Source organism: Toxotes jaculatrix, chromosome 14, assembly GCF_017976425.1.
Source record: "Toxotes jaculatrix isolate fToxJac2 chromosome 14, fToxJac2.pri, whole genome shotgun sequence".
Classification (NCBI taxonomy): Eukaryota; Metazoa; Chordata; class Actinopteri; family Toxotidae; genus Toxotes; species Toxotes jaculatrix.
The window spans coordinates 2309981-2333612 of NC_054407.1; the positions used below are offsets into that span (position 1 = coordinate 2309981).

Genomic DNA, 23632 nt, shown 5'->3' on the forward strand with positions numbered 1-23632 from the left:
TTCAGAGAGACATGATGAGCTGGTAAAATAAACTAAATAAATAAAATAAAATAAATAAAATAAAATAAAATAAGTCAGTATTTGGACTCTAGTAAGGTCTGAGTTTGTTCAAATGATTCACATGCTGCATGTGTCAGTGTACAGTACAGCTACTACACAGTAAGGATAATTCAATTACTGCACACCATTAAAACACAGCATGTAAACAACAGAGCGCTTGCTGTATTATATTTAAGCACAATGTATGTCCCATGATACTGTTCTTAGCCAACACAAACACAATACCACCATAAAAATAAGAGATACTGTTATTGCCCAAAAGGGGACTCCTTGTAGCCCAGACACAATTAAGACTGTAGGTTTTAATTTCCACTGTGGCCACCCACTCTCATATGTACAAACACAGCACGGTTATGGGCTTTGAACGCAGTTTCCATCTAATGGCACATGATTACACTGTAAAGTTTATATAACAATACGTTACCTGTGTTTGACAACAGGATGAAAGCTGAGAGTATATGTATAAATGTTAGGGATGAAAACTGAACCCCATTCTCAGCTGAGCCAGCGGCCAGAGGAGAGGGTGGGGGGGGGTTGGCAGAGTCATTATGCTGAACCCATCCTTGCTGGCAGGGGAGCTATGGGGCTGAAGACTGAGGAGGCTGGAAGTCTCCCTCTCAGAGCAGGTCAAAGGTCCAGCAGTTTATTTAGCCCATTACCCTTGTGTCCATGTGGTGAGTGCACCCCTTTTTGTAGATTTACAAAAAAAATGGTCTGGTTTGTCCAGCAGTCCAAAATAATAAATAAAAAAAAAACACAAAAGAAAAAATGTTGAATCAAACTCACCCCATCTGATTGTAGTCCTTCCTTATTGGCCTGTTGGAAATCGGGACAGGGCTGTGTTTGTACTTGCTATGGCTCGCTAATAGGTTTTTATAAGCCTGCAGTATATCTCCCAGCAAGACACAACATTTATTCATTTGGGTACTAAACCAGACACAACTGGCCATGTAACGTGCCCTAACTGGAAAGGTGAGAGGTTGTGGGTGGGACTAAGGAGTTTTTGTCCATCTCCTATTGGCTAAAACTGGGTTGCGGACTTATTTAACTGAATTTCCTGTCATTTTTTTCCTGAAGTTTTCCACTGCAGGTTTTTTGTATTGGTTGTGGAGGACAATTTTTTATCAAGGGTGTAGATGGATGGACACAACATTGAATGCGTCATTCTTTATAGGCCAAACCCAGAGTGGGAGGCGGAGTGTGGGTCAGGATGGGGCGGGGTAAGGTAGGGGGAGGGGTTGGGCTGGGACGGCCAAACATCCCCTGCAACTGCCTGTTGGGGTGGTTGGGGTGATTGGGGTGCATGGGGTGGATGGGGTGGATGGGGTTTTCTTGAAAACTTCGAAGGTTTTCGTGGAAACGGTTGCTGCTCTCGTTGTCAAGGCGGTTACCTTCGTCGCAGAGGCGGTGGTTGTTGTGGAGGTCGGGGGTGGGCCCTCGATCATGGTCGTGGACGATGTTGGAGCCGCTCTTCCTCCTCAGGGTGGACTCCCGGCTAGACGAGGCCACCGACTGGCAGTCTGAGCCACCATCGCTGCTGGCAGCTGTCCCTTCCACAGGGGTGACCCTGATGGTTGTGATGGCCTGAGGGTGGGGGTGGAAAGGAGGGGCAAAAGTGGCAGTGGGGGTGAATGGCATATTGGAGTTGGTAGAATTGGGGTTGAAGTTAGGGTGAGCATTGTTAAAGTTGGGGTTATTGGGGTTGTTGGGATTATAATTGGGGTGCTGGAAGTTGTTGGGGTTATTCGGATGTAAGGGGTGTGCAGGGTGTACAACATGTGGGTGGTTTGTGTATGCACCTCCTCCTCCACCTAATCCTCCTGCCCCTCCATCTCCTCCCCCTTCACTCTCAGATTCTGTCCCTGTCACACTCTTCCGTCCATCCACTGACCCTCCATCCCTCAGTGAATCACAGCTGTCTGTGTGTCTGTTTAGGTCATTGAGGGTGAAAGCTGACTGTCGGAGAGATGCGCGTTGTTCCGGTGGTTTCCATCGCCAGGAGCCGCTTCCATCAGTACAAGGAGGTTTTACTACTGGTTTGTTTGCTCTGGACTCTGGGTGGGCTTCAACACGGACTATACTGCCAGATCTTTCCAAACCTCCTCCTAAAAGAACAAGACAAATAATAACTCAATAGTTATTAGTTCTATTTCTAACAGTAATCACGATGTGCCATTAAGCGGCTGAGTCCACAATCTGATGCATCAGTACCCCACTCCCTGCCATCTTTCACACTGTTCAGACCTGATGTACTCTCAGGGGAAGAACGCTGAACAGCTTCCTGCAAGCTGATGATATTCTATTTGTGTTACTGTCAAGAAATGAAAAGAGTGAGGGACAAGATCTGTAATTTTGATGTACAATCTTGTGTTTCATAATGATAACTGAACTGAATCTAATTCTTTAGGTTCCTGATTTAAAAGTATATATTTTATATGATTTAATTTTGGCAGTGTTCTTGAACTTGTATGCTTGTGTTTAGGGAACATTTAACATTTGAGAACTTTGGCTTTTTTGTTTTATGAGAAAAGGGTTTTGTAAAAATTTTTATATTGTTCAGAATAAGGTTCTGAAAAAGTGGTGTTTTGGTATCAGTACTGAAACACACAGTCTGTGGTCGGGTCAGTTGTTTAAGGTGATTGCATTAAAACCCTCCATGTTATAAATGTAGTAAATACATACCAGACAGGCAGTATATATTACTCTATTAGCAATACAGACCTCCTCCTACTGCTCCGGTGGTGGAGGCGGGTGGTGACGGGTCCTGGTCCATCAGGGCTCGGTACCTGATGGAGCCCGTGCAGCTGACGATGCTTCCACCGTCCTCTGACCGAGGAGAGTGAAGCAGACCCTGCTGTTTGGATAAGGCTATCACCTGAAAGAGAGAGAAAGACTTAAACTTAAACTTAAACTTAGACTTAAACTAAAAGGTGAGCTGTTCTAAATCTTGATGCTGAGATACTGAAAGATTATCAGCTAACCGGGTCTTCTTGTAGGTAGAGAACAACTATGATAACTGGAAGCCTTTTAACAAAAAGGCACAGTGTCTGCCTCCTGAAACTGCCGACTGCTCCACCATCTCTGGTTTCATTCCGCTGCCACCTCCGCAACCTGTCTCCCACCCACTTTCCTCGCTAGAGGTCAATGATGCCACAGAGTCTCTAAGTCTTACTGACCTGACCTGACCTGCTCAGCTCTAACCTGCCTCACCGACGGCTGACTGACACCATCCAGGAGCTGTGTACTGTTCTCAGAGCTGGTGCAAATCCAGTGACCCAGTGTCCCTGAGGGTTATCAATCGCTCCTGTCTTCCCTCTCATCCAGCATCAGTGCTGCTAAAACTGCTTTCCACAATGATGAGCAGTACCAGAGACACTCAGAAGTTATTTTCTACCTTCAAAACATTGTTCAGCCCCCTGCCAAGGTTGCAGCCATCAGGAGCCAATTCTCTGAACCACTCAGAGACAACCAGTTCCCCAAGGCTCTATCCTAGGACCCCCTCCTCTTCTCTCTCTGCACAAGAACACTTGGTGCTATCATAGCCTTGGACAGGATTGCCCATGCTGAAGTGGTGACAACCTGGACATCAAGAAACATAAGTATGACCCTGGATGCCTGGGTGATGAACTGTTGATCTTGACAAACATGGCACCAGCAGCCTATTCCTGATTCCTCCAGTAGAACATCAGATTGATTTGCCTCCACCCCAGCAGGGAGACCAGCCCCGGTGCTCTTGCACAGCTTGCTGTCATCACCTGACTGGACTTCTGCAGTCCCTGCAGACCTCCACAGCAACTACAGAATACCCACCTGCTGTTTTCCCACGCCATTCAAGGAGCAACAACAGGCAGACAGACAGACAGACGGAAAATGTTTAAGCAAGAATGATTAACCTGCATAAGACGAGGCTGTCCTCCAGCACTGAGTGGCCTACATGGGATGGTGGTCTTCTCAGCAACCCTCAGCCACTTTTCCCTCACTGACCCGCCCCCGTCCATAATGCTGTCCTCTGATTCGCTCTCCTGATCCTTGCTGGTGAGGTTCTCCTCCTCAGGAATATGAACCAGCTGGGAGGAGCCAGGCCGGGACTGAATAGACACTCTAGCCCCACCAGCCAATCCGGTACTGCCATTATGTGCCATGTGATTATGATTGGCCATTGGAACAGAGCTAGCTGCTAGCTTCATGTACTGAGCAGGGATGTGGGCCCCAGCACGCAGCTCTGCTTCCTGGCCAGTGACAGAAGGCAGGTGGGTTCCACCACGGAGCTCCGCCTCCAGGCCCATGGCAGACGGTTCAGAGGAGCAGCGCAGCTCCATGTTCCTCTGAGGAGAAGAGGAGGATGCTGGTCTTATTCCATCCATCACCTGCAGGGACAGCTTCCTGTTGTCATTCTTATTCTTCCACTGGCTGAGGAGCTGCTTGGATCGGGTTGAGTCCATTGAGGCGTGGATGGAGGCGTGACGCCGAGGGACGCGACCCTCCTCCATCGAGGAGCCTCCGTGGGACCTGGAGAAAGAGACAAAGAAAATTTATGAAAGAAATGAGAAAGCACTTCCAAATTTTGCGATGGAGAAAATGACGAAACACGAAACTTGTTCCACTTATTAGCTTCTGTCTGGGGTAAAGAATCTCTACGAGCTGAAGTATTTAAAATTGAATTAGCTTGGTGAATAGATGATGTATTTGTTTACTGAGTTGTTCTGGACCATTTCAAGTCCATTTAATGAAAACAAATAATCAGATAAGGAGCCAAACAGAACCAAAGGGACAGTTATATCAGGGCATCAACGAACCAATACCCGACATTTCATACATCTCATGATAAAACTACCTTAACAATTCTCATTCTGTGTGATGTGGCTCATGCTTCATACCAAAACTGCAGAGTTTTAATGAATCATTAGTCACACACCTTTGTCCCTTAAATTTGGAGCCGTCAGCTCTATGGCGAGTTACTCAAATACCAGTGTGTGCTCCAGGAGAACACTAGCATTGAATACTAAACCCCCACCGTGCTCTATCAAAGAAGTATATTTCAAGATTTGCAAATTAGTTGTTTTCTCAGTTACACCCACACAGACCTTCATGCTTCTTCCTCAGAGAAGCAGCCAGTCAGTTCTGTGACAACTCAACTAACGTTTCTGGTTTTCTCAGTGTTTCTACCACAGACAGGGATGAGACGGGGAGAGGACTGGACAGCTGTGGAAATGTACCACACTGAGTCAATTGTTATTAAAAACAAGTGATTAATGTGATTATTTAAACCATATGTATCAGAGACAATCAATTTCCTTCTCTAATAAACAGTCTAATCATCCAGATTAACTGAGCCATTCATCATGGTGTTCCCTCTACAGAGGACAGACAGCTGTGATGGGAGAAGGTGTTAGCAGACAAACACGAACCTTTCACTCACAATGTGTAGCTACGCTGTAGCCAGTAATGGCTGACTCAGCCACTGTGTGGGACATTCCTGCTGAATGAAGAGGTTTGCTAGAAAGACTCATGATCATCATCAGTTAGGTTTTCATCCACCCCACACCTCAGGGTCAGGGTTTGTCTTCCTGTTCTGTTTGACTCTTATAAAACATTCACAAAAATACAAGTAGTTCATCTGAATCTCAGCTATCTGTTCATGTGCTCTGTACGTCTCTTATGTCTGCAGCTCTTTTACACACCAAGAGTGTGGCTGAGGTGGAGCTAACGTTAGCTAACCTAATGCAACGTAGCCGTAACCAAAGCTGCATCCAGTGATGTTGCAGGAAAGATTTAGAGTTTGATATCAGGAAGTGACATCCTGGTGTTTCCCAGGAGAATCTGCTTCTTTTTCCCTGGAAAAACACTTGCAGGCTCCTAAACTTTAGGTTAGGTTCCTGTACAGAAACAAGAATTATCAACTCATTAAGCAGGTTTTCCCAAGTATGATTGCTAAAGTGGCAGTTTACAGTTTACAATTTACAGTTTTGCTATTATGACATGTCGTCTTTATGATTAGCATGTGACAGTTAGTCATGATGTATTATGGGTAAGCAAAATTCTTGTTCTCTCTCCCAAACCAAACCCATAAATAAAGACTCACTTACCTTGGCAATGTGCTGCTGCTGAAGGTCATCATGTTGTCACGGTTACCTAGAGGACTGGATGGCGATATCACCTCCACCTCAGCACTTGCTCTCTTCAGATTGGTCAGAGAGGGCTCTCGATAGGAGGAGCTTCGTGTCAGGATGGGCCCTGATTGGTCGGGGGACAAGGTGTGGGAAGAGGTCCTCGTGATGATGGGCTCTGGTTGGCTGGGAGCCAGGGTGTGATGGCCTATCAGAGAAGGACAAGGAGAAGTCAAATTAACTGTGTTTCCATCTACGTATTTTTATCCATATTACCCATTTTATATGTATCGCAGTAGAAAAGGTTGATGGAAACAGCCAAATTTGAAAATTTGAAAACTGCACAAAAAAGTTTTTACACTTCCTTTAGGTGGTTTTTGCCTTTTTCGAAAAACTGTTAACGTGCTTGATGGGAGATGGAAACATCTTTTAAGAATAAGTTACGACGTAGCGAACACTTAACTCACATGACTGATCAGCTGTTTCCACCTCATGGGTGGGTAATGTAAGCTATACCGCCGGTTCTTCCAAAAAATGAACCGCAGAGGGTCGTTCAGTGTCACAGCATTAAGATCAGACATCAAACAAGCAGCAGCAAAAGAGCAGGTTTGTGTGTGTTGTTGTGTGTATATTTCAGTTTGTGACAGAGACCAGTGATACCAGGCTGATTTTTAGTCAGAAAGAAGGATTATGATGTTTTACCACTGGAATTAGTCTGAAAAGCTGTAAACACTTTCATGTTTTAAGACCTACACTTTGTGTTTCTTGTCCTCTGTCCTCGGCTTTTTTCAGATTAATGACAGTGAACATTTGTTTTCCCCAATCTTTTTTTTAATGGCAGTTCACCTTGTTCAAAGTTATTGAATTTATGCTTCACAGCATAATGAAGGTTATTTTTGTGTTGTGTTTTTTTCTGGGAATGTATCCTAGTTGTTGACTTGTCAAGGTGATGTAATCTGTAATTCTATGAGACACCTGGCAGGCATGGTTTTACCTTGGTGGCTGTTGCTGACTGCTGTTTGGCTGACATTGGGCAGGGAGGAGAGGGGGGGCTCCCTCAGGATGGGGGGAGGTGGTCGACTTCTAGACCGATCTTCACTCGGCTGGAAATTCCCCACTGCGTACACACCCTGCATACAGACACACACACACACACAGTGAAACACAGAAGGGCATGCTGCAAAGACACAAGGATAAAACAGACGTAAGCAAATCATGTTTCAGGAGGCAGCCATGTTGGCTCTTCAGTCCTACACCAAAACTTTTACTGCATTTGCATCAGCGTTCCCCTTCTTCCTCTCCTCTCTGAGCTGTGGCAGCAGTTCCTTTGGTTTCGTACAAACATTTTCAGAAAAGTCTTCACTGATGAAGATGTTAGTGCCTTTTGGGGGATTGTGCTCTCTTCATTTGTCTTTGTGTCAAAGCAATTGAACCCCACTGGATCTGGGACGACCAGCATGCTCATATTTTCCAGTGCAAAGAGATTTCTATGAGCTCAGGTGGTCAGATGATCACCAAGATTCAGATTTTGAGTTTGGAACTTTATCTATTCACAGATTATTTCTGCTTAACTGATTTTCCATATGATCCATTTCTTTGGACAGATTTTTTATGGAAGTTTGATTGTCAGCAAAGCCGGCAGTGTTGCATGCTTCGGTAGCTTTCAGCTCATTCAAGTCTGCCTAGGGTAACTGAAGGCTAGCTTTAAGGTCTTGAATGTGTTTACACATGTTCAGTACATCTTGTTGCACAAGCAATTCCTTGTTAGAAAAAAAAAAAAAAGTCTTTCACTGTGACCAGCAGCTCATGAACCATCAACAGTGGCAGATCGACCCTCACCTTTTTAAAAGCATTTTGACTTTTGAGTCCACAGTGACTTGTAGTGAAGTTGAGGAGCTTACTTTGTTTGACAAGAGAGTCAAGACAGACATTGAAGGCAGGTAGGATGGTGATAGGTCCTGTAGGCCCTCTTTAACTGTCCATCCACACTTTGCTTCTGCAACTCTTCACCATATAAGACTCGAATGTTTGATCAAGATGTTTGTATGAATTTACTGTAAGTGGAGCTTTGAGGTATTTGTACCCCTCCACATGTATTTATTTTACAGCCGTAGTTTCTGATCACTTTTACAGGTTAAAATTTGACATAATAAGCTTTTAAAATATGATGTGTTGTTACAGATTAACCAACCCACCAGTATAAAACATCCACCTCGACCAGCTACAACATTAAAGCTCTGATTGCATTTTCATGCTTCAGTAGTAATAATCCCATAGCACAACTAACAATATACAAAAACAATGTTACATGATAAACATTCTATGTTGCTAGAACAGTTCAACTGGAACTGAAAAAAAGGCATATAACAGGAAAAGTAAGAAGATTTCCTGATCCCTTCTGCAACACAAAAACAAGTGGAGGCTGCCAATCAGAATCCATTTAGCTATTTCTCTCTTCATTTCCTCTCTGATGATAGATGGTACAATGCCAAACAAAGCGTCTCAAAATAGCCCAATGAATCGTGTTCTTCACAAGATTATTGCCAAGAGAACAAACGTGTGTAATCATCACCTCTGCACGGTGTAGAGCCACATAAACCCAGGATAAGAATCTTGCAACTTAAGTTAATTGTGGATATCATTTTCCCACATCAGTAATTAAGTAAGGAAGATATCCACCAGTGAAATGTATTTAGTTTAAACTGTGTTAAGTAGCTGATGGAGCTCCAGATCACAACCTCACTTATCTGTAGCCAACATTTCTTCCTGCAGGAGAAGGCAGAATAACAAAAGTGTAGGCAGTTGAAGAGGCGTGTGTCAGTGTGTGTGTGTGTGTGTGTGTGTGTGTCTATGTGCTTTTGTTACCTCTTTGGGACCATTACCAGTATAAACATGGACCTTGTCAGGACCAGTAGTGTCCAAGTGTCCAAATCCCTGTTCTAATGAGGCAAAATGTCACTTCTGAGGTCCTGGTTGAGGTTAGGGTTAGGTATGAACTGGTTATGGTTATGGTTTGGGGTAGGTTTTGCGTTAGGCTGTCCACAATGAATGGAAATCAGTGCAATGTCCTTACAAAGATAGCTGCTCCTGTCTGTCTGTGTGTGCGTGTGCATGCCGGATGTGTCTAACAGAGTGCGTGTGGGCTGGAGGATGGTGGTGTGTGGGAGGTCTCATCCTGTGCGAGTATCCACCACTTTCTACACAAGAGTTGAACATCCATCTTTCTTTTCAGTCCATTTAGTGTAGTGAACATCACTTGTCCTGCAGTAACAATGTTACCTTTAAATAACGTTAAAAAAAACTCTATTTCAAACATGACCCAGAAAAAAAACAGCCAGTTAAAATGCAACAGAGTGTTGCAACGGAGTGATGGAGCAACCACCGTAGGAGGCGTGGCCTCATGGCTAAGCTGAGTGACGCAGAGGGTCAGGGGACATGGGGGACACTGCAATACACTCAGTGTAGCATGGATAACAGTCATGTATTACTGATTGGGTACCATGTTCAAAGATGGTGCCACACTCATTCCTTTGAGAGTTGCTCACGTGGTGCTGGGAGCATGCGTGTCAGAGACTTCCTCAGGCTGAGCCGGCTAACGTCCTGCTGGCTCCCCATCATACAGATCCAAATTCAGTCATTGGACCAAATGGATCAAATTCTGAGATGAACGTGGAAGTTGTCATAACATGGTTTGGCGACTATGCCAAAACCATTTCACATCCCAGTGCCATTCCTGGATGCATGTTAGTGACACAGAGCTGGTTATCAGGGAATCTTCTGTCAGACTCTTCAGTTTCTCTTCTGGAAATACAGGAAGCCCCACAGAGCTTTGACAGTCACTGTGAGAGTTACTGCGTGGGTATGTGTGCTGCAGCTGAGAGAGCAGCTCTACTACGAGAGGCTCTCCGGTGTATGTTAATGGGGCGAGGGGGGCGTCGGTACATTGCTGCAGCCGCTTCTGTTTATCTTGTTAACATTACTGTTCGTCAGTCCTAAATATCTTGTTAAACTCATTGATATACGATGATGTTTTTCAGTGCTTATAAAGCTACCAGCTGTGTGAGAGCTACAGACAAACCAGAGCTACAGTTAGCCAACACTCTGCTTTTTATATTTGCTGCTACCACAGTGTACAAAATGTATGCGTCTCGTCTTTTTTTTTTCAACAAAAAATGAAATGTGAAAAATGAGGTGTGAGTAGAACACAAACTTGTCCTGACACCTTAATCCCGTCCAAAAGTTTCCATTGTCTCTGATGGTTTTCCATGACAAACCGTCCCTCTCCCCCTCCCTCTGCAACACCCAGAGAGGACACTGTGATCAGCAGTTTAACAGGCCTCTGCCATCAAACTGTACAACATTTCTGAGCAGACAAACTGATCTCTCTTTGGTTGAGTACATGTCTGTTCAGTAATCCAGTCATTACTCTCATAATGTTTTTATGAAAATCACATCTGCGTGATGAGAAATTGATGAAATATAAAATTTAATGCAATCTTCACTGTATGAACACACTGCCACTCAGTGACCAGGTATGTCTCTGTAGTCCTATATATATATGAATAGTTGAATAGTTATTAAACATGCAGACAGTTTAACTAACACAAAATCCATTTAAACTACACAAAAGTCTGATCCATCGCAAATAACCTGTACCTGACCTGTGAGAAACCATTAAAATACTTGTAACTCATTGACTGTTACCAGATAAACAGCGATGGCAGCTCCCAGTAACCATCCACAGTAGACGTCGACCGGGTGGTTTCTGAACTGGATGATCCTGGTTAACCCGGCCAGGATGGCCAGCATGACAAACGAGAACACCAGGAGAGGCTTCAGAAGCTTGGCTGAGTCCGTCAGCACCGTGTTGAAGTACATCTGAAAAAAACACACAGTTTCACATGAGCCAGGAGTTCTATTTTAATGTTGGCTGAAGATTTTAGGTGACACAGTGTGAATGAGTGTGAATGTGAACCACTTACTGAGATGTAGACAGCAGCAAAGGCAGCCAGAGTTGCATGCTGGGAGGGGAAAGACTTCCTATAAAGAAAGAAAGACATAGTGTTCTTTATGCTAATTATCATATTCAGACAGCTAAGGACAATACTGAATATTCATCTGACACAAGGAAGTGACTTTCAAAGAAACTTAGAGGTGTCTGCCTGTGCAAGACTGTCTGTGTGTGTGTGTGTCTGTGTGTGTGTGTGTGTGTGTGTGTTTGTGTGTAGCAGCTGTAGCAGGTGTTTAATTTGCAATTTGCATTGAGGGTGCTCATAGTATTGAATTATCAATATCAGTGCAACGAATACTAGCAACAAAATACTTTAGGACTGAATATTATACATTGAAATACCAGTTAGCACAGATACCAGGTATCTGCACAATACGATGCACTGTAATAATGTCTGTCAAAGTTTTGCTGACTCAGTTTCAGAGAGATGTTCATTTAACTCCACACAGTGAACAAAGACAAACCTGAGACAACCATCCCTCTCTTTCTGGATTTTAAAATACCAAAAATATCCGTTTATGAATGACAGGTGACAATATACTCATATGTTAGGAGAATTATGAAATATGCCGGATTGCATCATGTTGTTGGAGTACAAAATTTGCTACAGCAAATGTGCAGGAAACAACCTGGCATTTTTGCAAAGGTAGATACACAAAAAAACCTCCTCCCTGTGGTGGTGTTTGCATTCGTTCACTAAAGTCAACGAATCTATGAAGTTATTGTACACAGCAGTCAGAATGATGCCAAATAACTAGTCCATACATTTGTTATCTCTAGACTGGACTACTGCAATCCCTTACTATCAAGACGTCCCAGTAACTCTGTGAAAAGCCTCCAGTTGATCCAAAATGCTGCAGTGTGAGAACTGACAGGGACCAGAACCAGAGATCATATTACTCCTGTATTGGCTTCTCTACACTGGCTCTTTGTAAACTCCAGAAAATCATTTCAAATCTGTCTCCCTGCATGCAAAGCCCTTAAGGACCAATCTCCATCATACCTTAAAGCCCCTCTCATAGAACACCACTATCCCAACAAAACACCCTGCTCCTAAAATGCAGGCTTACTCATGGTTCCTAGAGTTTCCAATGGTACAATGGGAGGCAGAACCTTCAGTTATCAGGCTCCTCTACTGTGGAACCATCTACCAGTTTGGGTTCTGGGGACAGACGCCCTCTCTACATCTTAAAACTTTCCTCTTTGATAAAGCCTGTAGTTGAGGCTCAGGTGAGCCCTGAACCATTCTTAGTTATGCTGCTATAGGCCGAGGCTGCTGGGAGAACTCCCATGATGCACTGAGCACTTTGTATCTCTTCTTCTGTCTTTCCCTCTCTCCCCCCTTTTTCGTCAAGCCCCCTATTTCTCTCCTTCCAACCCAACTGATTGAGACAGACGTCCCCCCTCCCTCAGTCCAGCTCTGTTGGAGATTTCTTCCTATTTAAATGAGAGTTTTTCCTCTCCACTGTCACCAAGTGCTCACAGTGGGAGCTGTTGGGGTTCTCTCTGTAATATTGTGAGGCCCTGACCTCACTCTGTAAAGTGCCTTGAGATATTGTATGTTATGATTTGGTGCTATATAAATAAAACGGAGCTGAATCACATTAAATAGGTTGCCTTCAAGAAGTCATTTCTTATTACACATGCACAGCAATGTCACAACTGCAAATACTGCGAGAAAAGCAATAGTCTCTTTAATCTGTTTACACATTTGCATAAAGAGAGCTCCCAGTGATAATCCTCTTTACATGACAAAATAATATTTTAATTATGCAGAAGAAAGGGCTTTTAGAGATTTAATACCAAAAAAAATCCTGAGATTTTTGAAGGAGCTCTGGACTGAGAGCGGCTGCTCCACTCCAGATAATTTCACTGTACAGATTAAAAAATCTGCGTGGAACAGCTCACCAGTCTGGTGTGTAGGAAAGCACAGAACAGTCTGTACTGTACGGCCTGTTGCTGTGTCAGAAGGTTTAACCGAGGCTTCCACGCTCTTTGAGTTGGGTGCGTTGTGCAGCAATTAGCAATTTGGCAAAAAGCTGTATTTATGAGATTTTAGAGAACTGTGTGCTTCTGCCATCTAATGCCATGAAAACTGCACTTTGTTCTTAGCAGTAAGACATAATTCAGTGGGTGGTAATGCAACAAACTTTCTTTGTGACACTACACTTGCAAATTTGGGATGATATAAAGAAAATCATCCAAACCAGCTTCAGCCCCCAGAATGGGGATGATAAGACTAATCACCTGAACAATCAATAACCTGGCTCTTGATGATGTCTAGTCATTTTTTTTAGAAACTGTAGAGAGCTTGTTTTGATATTACTGGATTTGTATTGTACATGTTGTGGCTTAAGCTCTGCTCTTGACATTGCTGTGACAGAAAACTGAACTTGACTGTCTGTGTCCTCCAGCCATCGGTGGTGTCATGTTATTCTGTTTTTCCTCTGCCTTTCTCTCTTTGTGTCGGCACTGAGGATGCAGCCATCTTGTTTCTTTAAAGTTTAGTGAGCTTATCTGTTTCAGCAACAACGAAGTGCTCTGACGCCATTATTTTACCTAACTTCCTGCCTGCACCCGGAGCGGGAATGTGTTGCATTGTGTGGATTGGCATCGGCTGCCTGTGATCACCCTGCCCCACGTTTTAGCAAACATCTAAGCAGTTTTATAACATTAGAGATAAAATGAAATCAAGGAGACTAGAAAGGGCCGTGTTTAAGTCACCTGAAGTCTGAGGAAGAGCCAGAGACAAAACCTCTGTCTTGCCGTTAGCTCAGTTGTGCTATCGGGAACGGTTGAGCCACATTTTTGTGAAAATCATGATGTTACAATCCATAGTTTATTTGTAAGAGAGCCACAGCTCATCCATTTTGACTGCAAGAGACCAAACATCAGCTAGGAAAATACTGGGTGAAGACAGCCAGTAAGGAGTTAGCTTTAGCTTAGCCCTTAGCAACATGTTAGCCTCTCTCCACCAACCATCATCAAGTCTTTGAGAGTAATTCAGTTCATGCCTCCAGCACAGTTCAACAAAGTTGGATAATCTATGGGAAAGAGCACTGAAGCTGTTCTGGAGGTTTGTGATGGAAAAACACCGTACAACACACTTGTGAGACGGTGGGTTTCACTTCACTACCCACCGTCTGTAGGTCTGTCTGTCCGTCTGTCTGTGAGAGCTGCTGAGGACAAACAACCTGACCATCTCCAAAACTGGCCCTGAAAATCCATCTGTGTGTAACCAGGTCTATGAATAGGACTTAAGAAAGTTGCAGCATGTCATAATCTAAATGAAACCTTGCTGCTTTTCCTCTGTGAGTGCACCGTTTTAGAGCATGACCTTGGAAATGTAACGTGTACAGCATCCTACTGTTCAGCTCATGTGTTTTCTGTTTTTTAGTAATTGTCCTGAGAGCAGACTGGTAACCATGACAACAGCAGAAAACTAGTCTAGAGCAGTGAGTTGCAGAGGAGATTATAGCCTGTGTTTGCTAAAAGTAGACATTAAAAACCATTCCAGAGACACACACACACACAAACTCAACACACCCACACGCACATCCCCTGACACAGTCGCTGGTTCACTCGCTCACTCAGTCAGTAAGAGAGAGCCTTACCTCCCAGCATTGATGAGCCCCATGTCTTGTCCAGAGCAGATGTCCTCCAGAATAAAAGCTTCATCACAGCTGGACATGTTTATGTGGGTCAAGTTGGGTTTGCACACATCCAGCCAGTAGGGGGTGTGCTGACCAGTGGACAGCTGGAGAATGTCAGTAATCAGCGCTGTCACACACAGGCCGAAGATATGCACACCTGTGAAATATAATGCACGCGTTCCAATTATTTCTGACCGCTGTGTTTAGTGTTTCTGTGGTCTGTCGCACACTCTCGAAAAAAAAAAACATTGTGCTCAGAATCAGTGATGGGTATAATGCATGTGTCCTCCCACCTATGAAGCGTACAGCCCTTCGTATGTAGGAGTTGAAATTACAGCCTGCAGCATTGATGTTGGCCTCGGTTTGTGTGGCTGATGACCTCCTGGACAGATAACAGTACAGAATGGCCTCTCCTATCAGGATCTATACAGAGAGAGAGAGACAGAGAGATGAAAGAATGTTGTCAGTTCCTGAGTAACCCTTTCTCCATCGGTGCATGGAGACGATCACTGGTAGAAAAAAAGGCAGGTTATACTGGAAACACATTCGTTTTTGTTTGTTTGAATTATATTGTTGTTGCTGTTGGGTCAAGCTTGCTGTCATGAGTCAGGTTTCCATCCAAATGTAATAAAAAAAAAGTCAGAGGTAATTTAGGAACAACTGGCTTTGTGCAAGAACTCGATTCATTCTGTTAGCATTGAAGAATTTTTAAAACCAATTTGAAAAACCAAATTCCACTTTCTATGACCTCTGTGAAATCAGAGAAATTCTACAGTGGGAATCTGAAAGATGAAAAGATGTGCTTTTCTTTTAACCAACTACAACAGAACATTTAAACTGAGCTGAAAATGGAGAGAAAGCCATTGATGAGAGCTGCACCAGGCAGTTTCACTCAGCAAATGGCAGATAGTGTAAAAGGATCCCAGGCAACATGGTTAAAATAACTGGATTTATTCCAGCTAAATGTTAGAGGAGTGTTTCTCTCAGCACGGTCAGACTCCCACAGCACTGTGGGCACATTTTTAAATCTGTAACATGTAGGAAACCACTTGTGGTTGTTGGAAGAAGGCTTTCCCACTGAAACATCATTTACTACATACAGTGGCTTCAGAAAATATTCACACCCCTTCACTTTTTCCACACTTCATTGTGTTTTAGATTTAACTATAAACGGATAAAACTGCAATTTTGGCCCAAACCTATTGAAAATCAAAAACTCTCTCACTGACAACAGTGTTCAGACCCCTTTATAAGTAGCTGTATAATCACTGACCCTTAGTCCAGCCATACGCAGGCCTTACTGTGAAGTCCAGTGTGGAGACTGAAGAGGTGGAGGTTTACTTACAGTGGCGGTGGGGGCAGCAAAGGCCAAACTGAAGAGCAGAGGTAGTGGGCAGACTTCCTGTCTGGGCAGGATGTAGGGCAAAGACAGACTGCGGTCATTACAGCTGTACCCAGAATGCACCGGTTGGAAAATATCTGTCAGCTCCAAAAAGTAAAGACTGACAACAGAGGAGGCCAGGATAGGGAGCTGCAAGAAACGAGAACAATGTTCAAACGACACAGCAATAACACGTCCAACCACAGTTACCCCTGTTAACTCTAAACACAGACAAAAACACCTGCAGTAATGGATGGAGGTAAATTATGTTTTAGTCACGTAATGCAGCACATACACACAAAGACACACACAGCTGCAGTGCAGAGAGACGATCATAACAAACTAAACTGAAGCCAGAAACCTTCGCACAAGGCCAGTTACACACACTCTCCGTTATTGCACAGCAGTCCACCACAGGCAGAAAATAACTTTATTTGCTGAACTTTAATGTTACAGAACATATTCAAGATTATGCCAAGTCAGATGTGGTTTAGTCATTAGCGTCAAACAAATGTGGGTCAGTGTTGTCACAGGGAAACTGTTCTCAATCTTTCTCCAAACAATTTGGATCAAGAGGCACAGTTTCAACAGGATGTGAGATTAAAAGATAAAAGTAGGATCCTAGAGAAGGTGTTTTATAATTAATAGCACTGGTAGACAGGGATTCAGCTGTTCTGCACACTCTCTGTTTGCTTTGCTGGTTTTCACACTCCTCTGGGGTGGGTCGCTGATTGTCCGCTCCCCTATCATTTTGGGGGTCAACGTCTGTCCACCTTTGGTTTTACAGGGATTTATAACACTTGCTGAAAAGCTTTTATTGCACTTAACGTAACGAGTTTTCGGCCCGTCTCTCTCCTCTGCTCTGCTTCATTTTTCCACAAAATTCCTGTCCAAGCCATTGAGGAGCCACAGACATGGCTCTGAATGTGGCTTAGACAGGATTCACAAATGTGTCTATGGTTTACGCTACAGCATGAAATTTAAAGCTTTCTATATATTTCAATCACAACAAGACACAACAAGTCCCTGCACGTCTGCCACCCAGTTTAACCTGCCCTATGTAAGATATCACCACAGTCACCATGATATTCAGTAGTTAAGATGCTGCAATACAAACATTTAAATATATTTAATTCAGGTATTTCTCGTTGCTATAGCTTCTCTGATGAGAGGTGAAACATCTTGCCTTCATACAGCCATCCTTAATACCATGACACTGGATGACTGAGAATCTTCACTGACATATTTAGTCACGTTAAAAAATCTGTATCAGTTCAACATATCACACAGAGCATGTGAACTCTGACCCCAGGCTGCTCGTCCTCATGAATGCGTGTTAACTAGAGTCTTTTGAGTTTGTTGGGTAGGAAACGTTAACGTTTATCAGCAATGAAAAAAAGGGGATGCACTGTTTACAGGTGTGACAGAGCTGGTGGTGCTGGTGCTAACGGAGTAAGAAGGTGGTGCTAATTAAAAGAAATTAGCTGCAGAGGGGTGTCCATGTATCAGCCATGTGCTATATTTGTATGAAGCTTTTTCACAGCAGTTTTCAATTTGCCTTGATGAGATCCAGACAGAACAAAGTGCATTTCCTCTACGTTGACACCCAGCTCATGTCCTTGGGTTGTTAGACTATGAACTGAACTGTACAAAATGATGAGAAGCAAAGTGATACCACCTCTACAAACTGGACTTTAAGAGTGTTCCCTGTGTGCAGTCTGAGCAAGGGAGGCATTCTTACATTTCTCTTATTCTTGTCTGACTAATAAATGTCCTTAAAGAGAGCACCAGCAGACTCCACCATACATCCCCTACCTACTGAGATCAAAGTTCTCATTAAGTTTCCAAAATCTCTCCCAAGATGGGTCTCATTCATAGGAAAAAGCACTGGGAGTACTCTCATGATGCTGTTGTAGCTTTTACTATGGTTTCATCTCCCTCACTCAGGACAGGCTGCATCTGTGCTGCCACTGTCCAGTGCCACAGTCACAGTGACGAGGTAGTACTCCGATCACTGGCTTGATGTTTTGTTACAGCTGTGAAAACGCTGCAGTTATTGGCCCATTGTGCTGATTTACTGCCCTAAAACCAGAAGCACGTCTGCTCCAGCTACAACAGAGCCTGCTGTACACAGGTGTAAACACAGACGTTTATGCTACATTGTGTACTTGTAGCATCAGTGCATTGAGCCCAGTCAATGCGTTATGTCGTAAATGACATCATACTGTATCTTTTCCTTTAATATAACTACATCATGCACATCTGATGAAGCGAGTACGTCGTTTACGATGATTTTAAAGACAAAGCAACCAAAGCCAACGGCCAACTGTGCACACGCACAGGAAACCAGGCTGCAGCAGGGATGTTTTTCTCCTCTTAACGTCTCTAGCCCTGAACACACAGATATAAAAATACACCCCATTCAGAGGGCCATGTTGCCTAGCAGCCAGTTAGTGGGTAGGATGGTGTGACAGTGTGTGAGATAGAAAATGCTGCCGACACAGAGCAGCTCTGTCAGGGGGGAGAAAGGAGAAACAAGTAGTACTTCTGATAGATTCTGAATGTTGTTCAGCGAGAAAAAATTCAGCCCCCGTCACCCAACGCTAACGAACACTGATGTGAGATTTGGTTCTTCCAAGCCACACTTCACAGTAGAGTTGATTCTGGGAAAAAGAGGCCAAGCTGAAACCATCCTTAATCACTATATATACAGTTAGCATGGCAACATCTCACAAAAAGCATAAAATCAGCAAAAAAAAACTATGCGCCAACAGGCTTTTCCCTCATTAGTCACTCATCCATAATTTAGTGTGCCCAGCACATAATATAAAGCACTGCCTATAGCTCGGTGGGATCATGGTTGGATCATGTTAGGGCTCCCATTGAAGATTGGTATGGACATGTGCATGAACTGGGCAGAAGGCAGGAAAACACTAGCATATAACATGATGATTTAATGTTTTCCTTTATCATACTCAACAGTAAATTTAAATATCTTTAGGTTTTAGAGTGTTAGACAAAACAACTGAGCACTGAGGAACTGCTGGAGGTTAGGGGTTGTGTTCTGAGTGGAGAAACAGTGAGGTACAACTTCACCCGCAATGCTACATCTACTGCTACCACACATACACCTCGCTCTATAAAAAAAATTTGGCTGACTTAATCATAAACACTGTTTACTGGTCCAGAGGTTGGACTATGATTCAGGGAACTTAGCCTCCATCTTCTGGTGATCTATGGTGGCAAAGCAAAAACAGCCAAACCACCAACAACTCAGACAGCAGCTTCAAATGTAAGTAATGAGTTTGCGATAAGAGGCTTTGGTAGGTCAAAGCCCAGTATAAGGCTGGACTGTTTGGTCAATGTGTGAAATTTTCAGTGGAAAGCAGATAAAGCGTGTTCAAAAAGTTGCTATGTGTTACTAGATGATGATGCTCTGTGCTAATTAGCATATTCATAATGTATTTCTATGGTGTTTCTCAGACTGGCCACAACAACGACCAATGGAGTGGATTTGGAAAGGTGTGGTGTTTTACCAGGCACTGATATGGACTTGGACCAGGTGATTACATACACTGTGAGACAATATAAATGCGTCAGGCCTTAGAGATTTGCCAGTTCCTCTTGTACAGAGATGGCTTTCCCTTTAATATCTCTGGCTGGACCATAGTGGAGTAAAACTACCTTAAGGCAATGTTGCATTTACTGGATTGCTGCTTCAGTAAAATGAAGTTTAGAGGTTTACAACTATTTAATTCACTGGATTAGGCTACAACAGACATCTCCATATGGTTATGTTTCAGTAAATGGCTCTTAATTGAGTTTCCACAGTATATTTAATTAAAGGACTAAAAGTCAGAATAACTGGAACTCTGCTGCTTACATTGTTTTTTTTGTGATGTCCCTCTCCATTACAGAAATGCTAGACTAAATGGCTGGAATTCTGTTTTTCCTGGGCTATCAGACCAGTTATTGATGGAATTCTTCCCTGTGAACCATATTATAACTGCATTAATTAATATAGATGAAATTAATCTAGGCTGCCTGCTAATTCAGTTATTTCTAAGGATGCGAAGGTGCTGTCAGCGCGCATCAAAGTACAACCTGACTCTAAATTCTTCAGTACACTCAGCTGGTGGCAGCATGTTAACCTGCTTCAGCTCCTGAATCCCACACCTGATGATGCAAGGTGAGGCTGAGCTGTAGCAAGTGAGACTCCACACAGAGGCAAAAGGTTTGATCATTCAAACCATTTCAATCTTTGAAACCAGGAACATGGAAGTCTGACTCCAGGAAAATGATTTTATTTATTTATTTATTTATTTATTTTTTCCGGCTGCATCATCAGGTGAGGGATTTCAAGCAGTGAGCAGAGCACGGCTGCCGCTGAGTATTAAGTACTACACAGTGTGTCTTTATGTACTATGACAACTACATAGAGATTAGGTTAACACTCATTTAAGTGCCGTGTGTAAGGTTAACTGAGGAAACACCAAGACTAAAACACAATCTTTTATTCATACTGAGAATACACTGTCACTGTGTTCATACTGTAATACGATCTGTTCACAGCAGTATAGATTTACATTACATCCAAACAAAGATTACCCCAATGGCCTCTACTACTACCAATGTAATTATTATTAATGATAATGGTAATAATTTCAAATGTTGACAGAAGTGCACACTCCCCAGCCCACAGAAAGGTTGTTCCACAGTCTGGGGGCGGATGAACTAAATGCAGCATCTCTACAAGCTTTAGTCCTGGAGCGAGGAACAATTACTGAGAGAGAATCAGTGGAACACAGTGATCTGTCAGAGACACAGTAATAAACTGTGGCCATTCTTTTCTCGTTGTGATGATTAAATTGTATCTACAGTGTGTCTGTGTGGCACAAAACTGAAATGTTAATGTTAATATGCCTAGAAACACTGTGATTCTTCATTCTTTTCCTATCAAGGTGTTTTGACTGATGACACATGGATGATGTTAAGGCACCTGAATACAACTGGTCATACTGGTCAAGCTGTTTGAATCTTAGCATCCTGCCCCACAAAACTGCCGAACGCACAAAGAATCCTAATATCCAGAGGAGACTGCAGTGTCACTGGCTGCAAAAAAAAAAACCCAGCGTAAACAGGGATGAGGAGAATACAGATTCTCATCATCACTGCTATTACAACTACATCCTGACACCAGAAACCACAGTGGCTCAGTGTTGTGTGGCATCTCAACAGTAAATAGTATCTCGGGTATATTCACATGTCCAGAATGATAACTTGATATTTCCCCCCCAGATTATTATTATTATCTTTAACCTGATTGTGGTCTTCTTCTCTGCGGTGTGCTCGGCTCTCAGGCCACAAAGAGTTTTCTGAGTAAATGTTCCGGAGATGGTGCTGCTGAATGCCTGGCCATCGTCTGTCAGCACAAACCACACGCACGAAACAACCAGATGCACCAACCACAGATCAGAACCTGACCGAGGGAGAGCACTGACACAAAAGCTCTGGTGTAAGGACGTGTCATTTTAGACTGTCAGTCAGCCAACCAGTCAGTCAGTCAGTCAGTCAGTGGCCAACCAGCTGACCAGTCAGTCAACCCAAACCAACCAGACAGCAGCCTGTCAATCAGTCTGCTCCAGTTACCGTACACCTCTGCAAGATGGTGCTACAGCACCTGATGTTTTCAACAGATACACACACACACAGACAGATATTCACCTCTACAAAATAAAAGCACGGCAGCAGAGTGACGCTGTCCTTGGTCTCCTTCCCGACTTTCAGCCGCTCCTTGGCACGAGACATCACGAGCGGCCGGTGGTCTCTCCCGTTGCCGGGAGACAGGGAGCTGTACTTGATTCCCGTCGTAATTTTGGCGTAATGCCGACCGAGTCCACCGACCCACCTCCCCCCACCGCTCCCCTCCCGCCCCCCCCCCCTTAACCCTTAACGGCGGACCTCCATCGCCCGGTGAGCTGTGAGCTGGAAGCGTCGATGCCGGTTAATGCGATTTGTCCGTCGTCGCCCCTAAAATGCGGTTTGTGGGCTTCCAACAAAAAAAAATCGCGCCAGCGCGGGACTTGATAGGGACTCCCCCAAATCTGTTCGTCCTGTCTCCTCACATCAAACTTATTCATCCTAAAGTACATAGGAGCAGGGGGTTTACTCCAGTCTCCCCCCCAACGGGTACCTCAGTAACGCTCCTACACTCACTCTCCTCCAGCTCTGCGCTGCTGCAGCAGGTGACGCCGTTAAGCTAGCCGAAACACACAAACACATTTCCTGCCGCGACTTTCAAAATAAACCTATTAAACTATTTCTCAGCGCTTTTGTTTCCTACTTAAAAATCAGTAATTCTTCTGGAACCGTTAACGATTTTGTGCAAACATGAAGAGTTTACAGTTATAATTTCCAGAGGTGTTTCAGTTTTATGTTGATGATAGAATTATGGCGCAAATACAGCAACAACGTCTGGTCTTTTCAGGCTAACGTCCGCTAACTTGACGTAAATCAGCAGGTGCCAGGCAGTGGAGGGGAAAGTTGAGAGGAGGTAAACTCAACGACATCTCACTCCGCATTCATGTAGCCGTGCAAATATACTCTAGATTTAGTTATCCTTTATTTTAAGATTATGGAGTCTGTGATTTATCCAGAGAAACATCTGGATAGAATTTCAGTTTTTCACGTTTTTTGAGCGCCACAGTCCAAAACCCATTTACCCATTCATATTCCTCATCTGCACTGAGAGAGGCCTCTGTGTCTGTGTGGGGAAATATTAGCATCCCAATGCCATACTACACGCCATAAAGTACTATGTACTACTATGTACTATTAAAGCAACCTTTTTGGCTTGTGGCCCCTTAAAATGAAGTGACATCTGCTTGTGATTCCTCATCACAGGTGAAGGTGGGCGAGGGCTGGAAATCAGACCGTAGTGATACTCTGATATACACTGAAATGTATGTGTAGTATTTGTTAACTTCTTTGTGTATTCTGAAATTTACTGAGTGAAATCATAATTTTGCCAGAAATCAAAAAATTGATTGTCCAACTGCTTGTAGGCAATGTTTAACACGTGAGACTGTGGGCTTCTTTCATTAAATATTAAATATTTTTTACCTATTATTCTGAAAGAGAAGAATAGGGAAACAGTATGATTGTGTTGTTACTTCTGAAACTCAAGTATCAGCGTTGTGCTGGCTCAACAAATTCAAATTTCTTCTTTCAAATGGAAAGCATCTTATCATTATTATGATTGTTGCTGTTTTTTTCTGTTGTAAGGGCAAATCAAGCTCTGTTCCAGTGCAAAAATTCAATCGGAATTTGTTGTGTTTTTATTTCTTTTATATATATATACATATTTATTCTATTGTCATACATACTGTTTTTATTATAATTGGTGTTGCAGTTACATTAA

The 23632-nt window shown here is 43.4% G+C and overlaps 1 protein-coding gene across 1 annotated transcript; it reads right to left on the reverse strand.

Moving 5' to 3' along the window:
- Positions 1–1221: 1221 nt before the first annotated feature.
- Positions 1222–22086, reverse strand: LOC121193269 (2-lysophosphatidate phosphatase PLPPR4-like). The gene is made up of 11 exons (XM_041055496.1): positions 21937–22086; positions 16177–16362; positions 15125–15254; positions 14793–14988; positions 11150–11207; positions 10872–11045; positions 7162–7297; positions 6147–6375; positions 3954–4569; positions 2782–2935; positions 1222–2165 (listed from the first exon to the last, which is right to left on the reverse strand). Exons 1-11 carry the CDS (start codon positions 22018–22020, stop codon positions 1222–1224), a joined length of 2907 nt encoding a protein of 968 aa, XP_040911430.1. The 5' UTR covers positions 22021–22086.
- Between the last annotated feature and the right edge of the window lie 1546 nt (positions 22087–23632).

What these genes read in the sequence shown, in the direction of transcription:
- LOC121193269 (XM_041055496.1), bottom strand. Translation starts at nt 22,020, where the DNA reads ATGTCTCGTGCCAAGGAGCGGCTGAAAGTCGGGAAGGAGACCAAGGAC. An exon ending in AAGGGCTGTACGCTTCATAG is followed by an intron (nt 14,989 to 15,124) that starts GTGGGAGGACAC and finishes TATATTTCACAG; the next exon opens with GTGTGCATATCTTCGGCCTG. An exon ending in AGTCAGCAACAGCCACCAAG is followed by an intron (nt 6,376 to 7,161) that starts GTAAAACCATGC and finishes CTTCTCTGATAG; the next exon opens with GCCATCACACCCTGGCTCCC.